The sequence below is a fragment of the Pagrus pagrus genome (assembly GCF_965226575.1).
Source record: "Pagrus pagrus genome assembly, chromosome: 13".
In the NCBI taxonomy this organism is placed as follows: Eukaryota; Metazoa; Chordata; class Actinopteri; order Spariformes; family Sparidae; genus Pagrus; species Pagrus pagrus.
The window spans coordinates 1,655,698-1,667,893 of record NC_140197.1 but is presented as its reverse complement, the minus strand read 5'-3'; the positions used below and the strand labels follow the sequence as shown (position 1 = coordinate 1,667,893).

Genomic DNA, 12,196 nt, shown 5'->3' with positions numbered 1-12,196 from the left:
CAATATGTGTTGTACCTCGTTCCTCTTCTTCAGGAAACAGTCTTTTCATGACTTTAACTTTAATGTGTAGCAGAGTGCATTGTCCTGCCACACATAGTCTTAACAGTGACAGCTAGAGACCTATTTTAGCATTTGTTTTTTTTTGTTTTTTAATATCTAAGAGAATGACACCATTCATGATCGATTAACTAGTGGAAAATCTCCCCTTGAAGAGAAGTGAAAAAGAGAGAGGGAGAGGCAGAGAGAGATGTTCAACTGTATCAGCCTCAGTATTATGCTCTTCACAAGTCAAGGGTTGGTGGGTGAGAGGGTGCATGCAATAGACCAGAGGTGGAAAGAGAACCGACAGGAAACGGAAGGTGAGCAGATTGGAGTAGTTTGTGAGCAAATACGAAAATAAGGTGGAGAATTAAAGGTATAGTTGGTAATCCTGTTCAGAAACACTCTTTGTTATACTGGGTGAAATTGTCTTTCCACCCTGAGAGTAGTCCATACATAATGTGTTCAGAAAAAGGAACGAAATAAACCAGACCTCTGTGGCAGCTGCAGGCCTGTAAAAACTCTGACCAATCCCTCCCTCTCGGTCCGAGTTGAAAGAACCAATCAGATGCCTTCATGTCTCGTCCTGCCCGCACCCCCTCTGTCCCCCCCCCCTCCCTGCACACACTCATCACGTGTCACTGTTGCCGGATATATTCAGCACACTCCATATGGAGTTAGCAGGAGATACACACTCCAGGTCAGAAGGTGGCAGTAATGCACACCTAACAGTTGTTTGCCAACAGCCATAAAGCAACAGAAGAAGAAGAAGCTTTTTGTCCTTCTGTTTGTTTCCTACTAACGGTAGCACACATATATATTATTTCTTTTGAAAAAAGTAATAGTGATTCAATCAAGTGGTGCATGAACAAAGGAAACTAAATCTATTTCACATGTTGTATTGGGCCAAAATCCTCCACTTCACCTCCACCTTCACGTCAGACCATTTTTTATTTTTTATTTCAGTGAGTGTGCGTGGCTCTGACCCCACAGCGTTCACGCAAGTCTTAGTACATGAGGCCCCAGGGCTGTATATGTGAGTATTCAAGATAAGACTTTAAAAGAAACTTCTATATTAACAACTGTGTCTTCCAAGCACATTTCTACGATGACATGTTCTCATACTGCCGTCTTCATTCTCCCCCGTTGACCGCTTCTATTCAATCATTATATCTTTTATAATAATAATATTAACACTAGAGCCCGACCGATAAAGGATTTTTAAGGCCGATACCGATACAAATATTTGGTGATTTAAAAATCCAAAATTCCGATATATCGGCCGATATATATATATATAAAAAAAATAAATCCAGAAACGCGTAACAAAACAAACAGATTTCCATAACATTAGTTATTTGTAGTTATTTATGAGTCCTCACTGAAATAATATGATAATGCAGTTTAAAAACAAACTTGTTTGTTTTATTGTCACAACAGAACAGAGGAACATCAAAATTACTAGCTAAGTCAGTTTCACTCTCGGCTTACACGTAACAGCAGCAAAACTGGACATGGCAGTCACAAATTTTGTCATAGTTAAGAGAACTGATGGGGATGTTCTTTTAATTGTTATTCAAGCAATGTATTTCTCGTGACAGATGCCAACTTACCATGAACACACTTCACCGATAATCTCAGTTGTGGATAACTGGTTAGCTCTGCCCAACTCTGGCTGGATCAGCTGGTTGTACGGTTTGTGGCGTTCTAAACACGAGTGTTGCCAACAGGGACGTTGTAGAGTGTCCTCTGGTGGACAAACTATGCAACGCCATCCATTTTTATTTTATTTTTTAAATATTTATTTATCCGCCATTATAAATGTTGATACCGATAGTTTGGAAAATGCCTAATATCGGCCAGCCGATATATCGGTCGGGCTCTAACACAACTCAGCCCTCAATCAGGTTCTCCTAGGTGTAGGTAGGCTCTTACATCAGTGACATAGACTTCAGTGATGGGTGGTCCTCTGAAGGGGTTGAATCGTTCTCCAATGCTGCGAACCACTGTGCTGAAAACCCTCAGCAGAGCTGCCAGCTTTGGCAATGACACTGAGGGAGGGGGGATGTCTTCATCCAGCACCTCAGCTGACACCACATGGTTCAGATCCTAAACAGAGCACAGATTCAGTCAATTCTTTGAAAAAAAAAACATTCAAGAGCTCTAGGTGGTTTAGAAACAGTATTTACCACATTTTATCATTTTTAGAATTTTAACTAGATTTCCTAAAGATCTTCAAGTATTTACAGCTTAAATTACAAACAAGGACTTGTCACCCTCCAGCAGTAATAGAAACTGCACATTTCCTTGTTTCTTCTAAATTCAAATAATGTTGAAAATATTGATATTTAATTGATAATTTTGACAAAATATACAATTTGTGTTCCAGCCTGTTAAATAATACACTTGTACACTGTAAAATAATATTTGTAATACACCTGTAAAAGCTGCTCTTAAAGAGTCTAACTGGCATTAGAGCACGGCAGTAGGGAAGCTCAGTGTGGCCTTGGCAGCATGCTGTAAGACTAACTTCACCTCTGCATATGCCTCCATATCCTCCAAGAACTGTCCCAGCAGGGTGGTGGAGAAGGTCAGGTCTGCCACCCAGAACTGCTCCAGACTCTGCAACCAGCCTAAACACCGACAGGGAGAGCAAAGACAGAATAGAATGGTCGAGCAATGATGGATTTTTGCAGGCTAACCCGGAAGTTAGCATTACCCTGGTTCCCTCAACAAAAAGCCAATGGGATTTTTGAATTGGATTTTGGATTATCGCTGACACAAGTTTATGATACATAGATGTTTTGTTCAGCAAGATAATCTTCACAGATAAACACCACTTTTGAGATTTTAGAAGCGTAAATTAAACCACTAGAAGTAAAAAGCTAATCATGGACTATAAACGGACTACACTGCAGTTGCATGACTTAAACATCACCACCACTATGCGTCTTGCTACACAATTACTATACAGGTTTTCTACAAACTGATCAATGTACAAGTTGTAAAGTAAGTAAAAGAGTTTGTAAAGAAAGTCTGCCTGTTAAGATGGACTAGTGAGTAGATGTCTCACTAGTCCATCTCTGTCTCATTTAGACACACATAAGCACTTGATAATCAAATTGTAGGACATTTAATGATACATCTATGTCGTAGCGCAAAACATGTAAGTACCTTAAGCCTGTGGTAAACACGGATCTTATATCAGACATTTAGCTGAAAAGCGAATTAAAAAACTCAAACTTTGGACGAGGGAGTCTGATGTGCAAAAATGCTAACTGTTTTCTGGGTTTTAGGACTACAAACACCTCTCTATAGCACTGGGCTGCCATTAGGTATTAGGCTTTGCACCTTGTCTGCACAGGCAGTGTAGCAAAAGCAGCATGTCAGCAGAGCAGCAGCAAGATGTGTTCAGGCATACAGTTGGATCACCTGTGTTTTGGCAGCACTTTTAAAGCACAACACCAGTCACTAGTAATGTGCTGAAAACAGGTGAAAGTAAACTACAAGTGTAAATGTTTCAGGTCATAGTCAGAAGGCACTTCATTTGTCATTACGCAGCCTGTGTAGTGAGCTGCAATTATTAATATAGAGGCCTATCTGAACCATCAGATGTGCATGAGATGGACAACAGCAAAACATGGCTGCTTTTTTAATTAATAAATTAATCAAGCCAGAGCCAGACATAAATATACAATAGGTTTGCCAAATTTCCTAATAAAGACAATGTATGAGGTGAACATAAAAAGTTAACCCAACTTTATAACCAGCAGAAAGCACCAAAATGTTTGCAATCTGAACATCATGTATAACAGTGAAAATCTTTGAGTGCTAATAAGAAACTGACCAGAAACTTGCTGAGTGACTGACTGCTTCTGTGTATGGTCAATGTGCCAGCCAACCAATATGTCCACTGTGTCCTGTGGAGAAACAATAAACATCAAAGGACACGGCACTGCCATTGGTCAATAAATGCAACAATACCAATTACTGCAAGTGCAACAAATCGGTTGGCAGGTGGGCTTGAACCCACTAGCCAAGGCTGTGCCCCACCCCTCTACCAAAGTCAGCTGGGATAGGCCCTCGATAGGATAGCTAATGGGCCAATCACTGCTAAAACACTTACCCTGAAGTTGGTGCTGAAGACATGAGGGTAGCAGCGCGCCACCTGAAGGATACACTTCACACTCTGACAAAGCAGTTCTGGTGTGTCCACATTCTCCAGGATGGACTGCAAGTTGTTCATCACCAGCTGAAACCCACAAAACACGGTCCAAAAAAAACATCTGTTACATGGCACCACCCAGTACACACTTTTCACGTCTGTACTGGCATGATGTATATGTGGCTTTTAGGGAATGCTGCTGCCATTATTTTGGTAAGATCCAATCCACCTTATTCCTGGGGTCGTTGCTGTAGAAACGATTATGGGTGCAACTTCCGGTTCTAACCGGAAGTAGCAGTGAGCCATTGTTTGCTAGCGGTTTTCGTTTCCCGTAGCGGTTTATTTGAAAGTTTACTGTTCTAAACGATGATCAGCTCCGGTGGCATTTAAAAATGTCCTTGCGCAGCTCGGGGACATGTTGCGCTGTTCGCGGTTATACTAATAACCAGACGAATTTTCAATCAACCTCAGTCCTTATCAAAACTACTAAATATATAGACTATATATATATATATATATATATATATATATATATATATATGTTAGGATTTCAATATTTTAAATGACAATTTCATAAAGGGTGTAACTGATTTGACACAAAATGACGGATTTTCAATATAATAACTGAGACCGGAGATTTTTTACGTGTTATCACAGCCTTGGATATGTCAAAGATTAGTAAAAAAAATATATATATATATATATATTTTGATGCAGTATTAGTTTTTGTTTAGTATCAGGTAAAAAATGTTCACCTTAATGTACTGTTAGTTGATGTTTTTGTCCCATAGACTCCCATTAACCGCATTTTTTCATTGCAAAGCCATAACAGGATATAATCGTGCATTCTGCAATGTGCATTCTGCAATGTCTGCAATGTTGATCATCAGATGACGTCATTTACCTATTATCCAGGCCTATCCACTAAGGGCCTGATCTACTAAGATCCCAGATAAGGGGCGCTAAATTGCGTGCTGGTAAAATTTTGCGTTTGTTTAGCGCACGAAAAACAGGTGATCTACTAAGAGTAACCCGCTAAATGACAGCACGCGCAAACCGCAGTATTTAAATGAGGGTTTTGTGCGTGGTAATCGTTTCCATCATGGAGAGTGTGGACAGAGAGCTGGATGGCCGCAAAGACAGAATGAAATTTGATCCGATGGATTAATAGAGAGCTTAGGTGGGACACTCAGGCCACACTCGGATCTAAACTCTCTGACCAGAGGGATCAAAGACCTGGTGAAGGCAGCGGTGACGTCTCTAAGTCCCGGTCCCTGGGCTGAGCAGCCAGATACTCGAGAGGGAGGAGAGGAGAGGAAAGGAGAGGACAGGAGTGCGCTGGAGGAGAGACGTGCGGCGAGCGTAATGGAGCTTAAAGGACGTTTAACACACCTGAAAAACTGCTACAGTTCGCTGGAATGACCCAGACACGAGGAAATGCAGAGAAAAAAAACAAAACAATATTTGGTAGTTTTGATAAGGACTGAGGTTGAAAAGATCTCAGCAGGAAAAATTGAAAAAAGAAATATTTATTTGATACATTTTTACAGCCGTCGTTTCCCACTGGACGTTGTCGTCCCTAAGATACAAGTGGGAGTTTTTTTTTTGGTTTTTTTTTAAGGGTCCCAGAGGGTTAAAACTACCAGACCAATCAACATTTACCTTCCAAAGGATGGCAGCAGCATGGCTGCAAGATCTGCCTTTACCTGCAATGCATGACCACCCTGCTGTTTGGATTTCACCTGATGCTGACACCAACACCCAGGCTCGGTGATGAGGGACTTTAAGGCTTTGGCTGGGCTCTACGTCTGCCTTAAGGTAAATAAGATTGTGTCCCACGACCTCTTTTAGCAAAACGGGACCAACCTTATTACTGTGCAGGTATTGATACTTTTCAGATTAGAGCTTTTCAGATTATTCATTGCCTCCCCGTCCGAAGCGACAGAGTTAAGAAAGTAGCTAAAAATGCAACTGTATGTTATCTTAGGCCACTTCTTCATGTCATCCTCCCACCCTTCTATATGAGTAGGCAACGGGATTGTGATGTTGTCTCGTTTAAGCTCTGACAGCTGATGTTCCCACATGTTTTACCTCTCTAACCCTCATAAAAACCAGATTAGCATCTACCGTTACCATGTAAACAGGCGCAACTTCCGGTTCTCACCGGAAGTCGTGCCAATTATTCACGCAAGGCATCATGGGGGCTAGGAATAAGGTGGATAAGAGATTCACTAGGCTTGGAGCAATACAGGCCACGATAATATACTGACTGCAAGCAGATCCTATAAGGGAACTGGCTCTTAGAACCCAACCTTACAGGTGATGAGTTCTATGCAACAAACTAAAGTATCTTTGGCAACTAATATAAAAAAAAAAAAAAAATGTAAAAATGGGACCAAAGCCCAGTCCAGTGGCTTAAAGTCTGTATGCATACATTTCAGAAAATTGTAAGGGATACAGCCATATGTAACGCACACGTGTAATGATCCCTTTATAAATTACAGTCCACCTGAGTACACACACACACACACACACACGCATGTGTGTGAGTGCGCAGGGGGCATACACCTCATTCAGCCCCCATTTTATGTGTATGCAACAGTTATCAACAACACCCGAGAGCTATACAGAAATCCACTGAAGCCTCTGTGAGGGGTTACCTGCATGACGTGAGAGAAGGCTTTCCTCTCTCCAGCAGCCTCCAAAGCACGCTGTGCTGCCACCAGGTACAACAGCTTCACCTCGTCACGACCGCTTGAAGTTAACTTGAGAAAGAGCCACTTGAAGATGCGCTCAGCCTCATAGCTAAGCACTGTGCAGAGGAGACCCAGGCAGGCTGCTGCATCCTGACGCAGCTCCCATAGCAGCTTACTGCTACAAACGTTAACAAGACCGGCAAGAAGATCAAACGTCAGAGAACACATGGCATAAGGGACTAGCCTAGAGTGATCATGGTTGCAATAACAGGGGTTGAATCATAGGTGGGAGGTGTGCTATGCCTCTGAGACATATAGTCAAGACTACACTACTTGAGCCTAGTCTCCAGACCGTTTGGTCATGTCTTGGAAAGCTGCATCTCTGACAATTTAGGCCATCTGGATACATACTGTAATCCATGAGGCAATTATTGAGTTCTTGATATTAGATTAGACTGAGATGGTTATACTAAATGTATAGATAATACAAGATTAAAGCAGTATACACTATGATATGTAAATGGATGCTGACCTCAGAATTAAAAATCACAGGAAAGTACTTCGATTAATGCATGTGTTTCATGGATGTTTCAGGCAGACACAATTCCTCAGAATGAGCTCGCAACATAAAAAACAGGAATTTTTTTGGAAACCGCCAATTACACTAAGTATGTGAGTCTATGCACCGACCCGATGCCGTGTAATTTAGAAACAGGACCCGGCTACTTTCCATTTAGCTCCGTTAGCTCTGCTTAACCTTACACACCAAAAATCCATTCTTCTTCGCTGCTCTAAAAGCTAACACAAGACGTTGCCCCTGGCAACTACTGTTTTTAGAGCAGTGAAGAAGAAGTTGATTTCATGCCAGTCAGACGGAGCTGGCAACATGTCAGCTATTTGGCAATATTTTACTCTGGAATTTTTTTTAGGGAAATATTTATTCCTAAATGTATTTAAGTTGCTGTTGCATTACTGTTTTAAACTGTTTTATTTAAAAAGTGGCTGCACTTTAACAGTTTTAAAAGGAATTGTTAATTATTCCTAGATTTGTTCTTTTTCGTTATGACTGACAAAATAGATAATAAAAGAATGTTGTATGGCAATCATTCTCTGCAAGGTTTTACCTGAGCCAGGCCATACAACAATGATAGCAATCATATCACATCCTGTACAGGGTCAGTAGTATACAAATCTTTTTTTCTTTAAAAACACACAGGTATTGGATCGGTACTCGCTATCGGCTGATATCCAAAGCCAAGGTATTGGAATCAGTAGGAAGGAAAAAATGGTATTGGAACATCTCTTATTACCACCTTGTGGTTGTATGCCTCTGTGTGTCAGTCAAGTTGCTATTCCTGAGCTACGTTGTTGAGTAATGGCCAGAACATTTTTTGCTGAATTTAATGATGTCACAGTTTGACCTTTTGGATATCATTTTATCCTATTAGACATTGGTGCAAAATTGTGTCATATCATCATATGAATTGTTTTGTAATGGCCGAAAAGCTGTTTCGTGAGGTGACAGTAACCTTTGAGACACAGAAAAAGATATTTGAGGAAATTCCCTTAAGGGGTTCTTGAGATATGGCAGTCCTGATGTCCTGAATCTAATAAACTTATATCACATCAGTTCCTCTTACCTCTCATTCAAAATGTCATTCAAGGTGCTGAGGATGGTGTCCAATTGTTTGACCAGGTTCTGTAAGAGAGAAAATAGTATTAGCCATTTACCATATCTTGACATTCAGTGCAAAGTACACTGCTCAAAAAATTAAGGGAACACTTTAAACACACATCAGACCTTGATGAACGATTTCTTCAAGTTGACAATCTTTACTGATGTACATTTGTTGAGAACAAAATGATGTAACAACAGTAAATGGAAACCAAAATCATCAACCCATTGAGGGCTGGATTCAAAATCACACTGTTCACACTCCCCCTGTTCCTCCTCGCACAAAGAAGCAGATGCCAGTCCTGCTGCTGGGCTGATGCCCTTCTTTTAATTTGAATTGTACATATTATTATGCTGCATAGTGACTGCCCTCTAGTTGAAACCTGGCTATTGCAGTTGAATTTTGCTATTAGCCGGTCTCAAGGCAGGCAACCACTTTTGTCACCAACCTCCCCTCCCTCTCCATCCCTGTCTATACAACTAACATCTCCCGATTCAGCAGACAGTTGGAGAGGAGTATGAGCACAGACGCGATAGTTAGATAAAAATGCCTATGTTAACAGCAAGGATAAAATGTTTGCAGTTAATGTTTCTGCTAACAGCAGTTGGTAACCACTGACACGTTTGAACCCTATTGACAGTCCTTTAAAACATATCATATCACGTTAACATTTCATTTCATTTTTATAACCAGACTTTCATACTGAGAGGTGGAGATACTGGCAAGGAAGCTGCCAAATCAGTGACCACAGTTTGAGAATGGACAATTTCAAGTGTGTTTTCTGCGACAATTTCAATTTCCAATCATTTCTTCAAAACAAAAGCCCCCTTTTATTAAGTCATTTAAAAGCTTTAATGATGAAGTAGCATTACAGGAAACGTTGTGTTTTCACCAGCAGTAACTACACATGACTTCCAAAACAGCTGAAAGCGAACACAACAAAACAGTAAAACACAGCAGAGGTTTGAAAGAACAAACAGGACAAGGGAAACTTGAGAGAGATTCAGTTAGAAGTTACAAAGCACTCAGAAACTGTGTCACAAGCAAAACATACCAATTACTACATAATGTTGCTTTAAAATTAAGGCTGCACAATTATTTCAACTATTATCAAAATTACAAAACGGTGTGTATAAAGTGTATCATCCAAATCTGCAGTTTCTTGATGAAGGTAAAATGTGGGACAAAACTGCATTAGAATCAAGTACTGTAGTGCTGCAGATGCCCTGGCCTACAAATCCGGTTCTCCAAATGTCTGTTTGGTACTGACCAACAAATGTCACACTATTGTGGTTGTAATTTTCTTTTCTGTAAAGAAGGAAAATTGTGATGCAAAAATAATCATTCCCATTCATTGTGAATCATATTGCAATCATAATATTTGTCAAAATAATCGCAATACAATTGTTATATAAAATATATAAATATATAAAATATATTATTGGGTGCACCTATCACATTCCGAAACATCAAAAATATGTGGGCCCTCTCTAATGGAATTGATGACTTCCCTAGCAGAGACAACTTATCCACCACAGATGAACTGGTATCTCACTACAATATTGGACTTCATCGACTGCTAAATACTCTTGCACCTCTGAAAACAAGGTCCGTTTCTTTTGCCCATTCTGCTCCTTGGTTTACACCAGCACTACGCCAGCTCAAAACTAAAGGCCGGCATTTGGAACGCCTCTATGTCAAAACTGGCCTAGCAGTTCACAAAGAAATGTATCATAATCACATACTTCAATACAAGGATGCTCTTTCTTCAGCCAAGACCACATACTACTCAACCAAGGTTTTCCCTGCCTATCTAAGGCAAAGGCGGGCCACTTTGGTGATTTTGGCCACCGCCTTGGTTGAAAAGTGTGTGTGTGTGTGTGTGTGTGTGTGTGTGTGTGTGTGTGTGTGTGTGTGTGTGTGTGTGTGTGTGTGTGAAGCAGGTGGGCTACTGCTCTGCTCCATGGATGTACTCTGTTCTGTGCTTGAACCAGCAGCGGCAGAGATACTGCTGTCGTTACTACCATGGATTAAAGCAAAAAAAAACAAAAAACCTTTTGACTGAAATGTTTTTTCAAGCTGTAGCCAAGTCATATTCTCAATTTGTAATTTGTGAAACATGTTACAGGGCATTTTACTTGACACGTGCTAAAAAAGATTTACAGCCTCACCCCACACCATGTTCTTGAGCGTTTTTCAGGAGGATGATCTAAACAGCTGTCCTATTCGCACTTAAAATGTTTTTTGTCTTTTCAATGTAATTTTCAATCTATGAAATCAAACTGTTTCTTTATTTTTGCCAAGCTTCTCTCAAGTTTTACTCTTTCAAATAATCAACCATCTACAGAACTTTTCAGTACGCTATTTTTCTACTTCTTCTTCTCATCATCATTATCATTAATTATTATTATTAATAATATTGTTTAAAGTGAGCCTCTTATCGTTTAACAGAAAAATACATCATACAAGCAGCAACTTTTGCAGCCTCGTCAGTCTGATGGCGAGTTATCACCTTTCTGTCATCACTAACATACTGTTAATAATCAAAGAAGCTCTGAGGCTTTGTTCGATATGTTATAATACAAGATTTCAGCATTGAGCTACAAGCAGGCAACATTCATGACTCTGTACAGTCAAACTAACCAAAAACTTCTTATTGATCATCATTATAAAGTTTCAGGGCGTTCCTGTAACCATGGTAACTCACGGTGCCAGAGGGGAGGGAGAGGCGCTGAATGAAGCCGTTTACACAGATACACCGCAGACAAAGTCCAGACTATAGTTGTTATTTCACACATGTAGCACACAACAGGAGACTCTCCGTGTCAGATGAGTTCTCACGTGCTGACTAAACTCAGTTGATAACGTAGCAGCGCGACGAGTCCTTGCTAGCTAAGAAGCTAAACGTTAGCGCTGCTCCATGTTGTGATCCCGCCCTGTGTGGGTCACTACACTGTCATTGGTCAGGCGAGCACACGCTGTTAACGATACCATTGGCTGTAGAGTGTGACAATCTGTCAATAAACATCAGCCAACAGTTCTCCTCCGATCTACATTGATCTCATAATGCTACTGCCATGCTGCTACTACTAGCAGCAGAGCTAACGTTTGCCTCGCCAGAATCACTTTGAGTGCACTTAAAAAACGTGGATATTTTCGCCTGTTTTTCAGGCAGTGGGGGTCGACGCGACATGTTGTCCTCATCTCTCGGTGTCTGTCTGTACGTGTGTGTTCATGTGTTTGTTTGTGTGTACGCCGGTGCGAAGCTCCGCCTATCGTAAAACAGAGAGTGGAGGAGAAGCGTAGATGCGCGACGATGAAGAAAATGAAATGAAATATCCTGCTTAAATTAGATCAGTAACATCATTATTTATTAAAAGAACACGGTCCAGACCTGTTCTATAGGAGAAGTGACCTGTTGTGATTTGGTGATATAAATGAAATTAACTTGACTTTCAGGGGGGGCGCGGGGTACCGTTGGGGGGGCAGGGCGCCCCCCCTATACAACGGTAGGGGAAACACTGGATCCGAATGATTTGAACAACTTTCGTTCCATCTCAAACTTGCCATTTCTCTCCAAAATACTAGAAAGAACTCTTGCAGCTCAGCTAAACACCCAT

The 12,196-nt window shown here is 40.7% G+C and overlaps 1 protein-coding gene across 1 annotated transcript in view; it reads right to left on the bottom strand.

Annotated features, from left to right (window-relative positions):
• smg1 (SMG1 nonsense mediated mRNA decay associated PI3K related kinase) overlaps positions 1–12,196 on the bottom strand; it is a 145,442-nt gene that overhangs the window by 121,178 nt on the left and 12,068 nt on the right. The window contains exons 5-10 of the mRNA XM_084372430.1: positions 8,541–8,599; positions 6,865–7,078; positions 4,166–4,291; positions 3,887–3,959; positions 2,575–2,672; positions 1,975–2,148 (exon numbers count right to left, since the gene is read on the bottom strand). Coding sequence (XP_084228556.1) covers positions 1,975–2,148; positions 2,575–2,672; positions 3,887–3,959; positions 4,166–4,291; positions 6,865–7,078; positions 8,541–8,599 — 744 coding nt within the window. The remainder of the gene's footprint in view (positions 1–1,974; positions 2,149–2,574; positions 2,673–3,886; positions 3,960–4,165; positions 4,292–6,864; positions 7,079–8,540; positions 8,600–12,196) is intronic.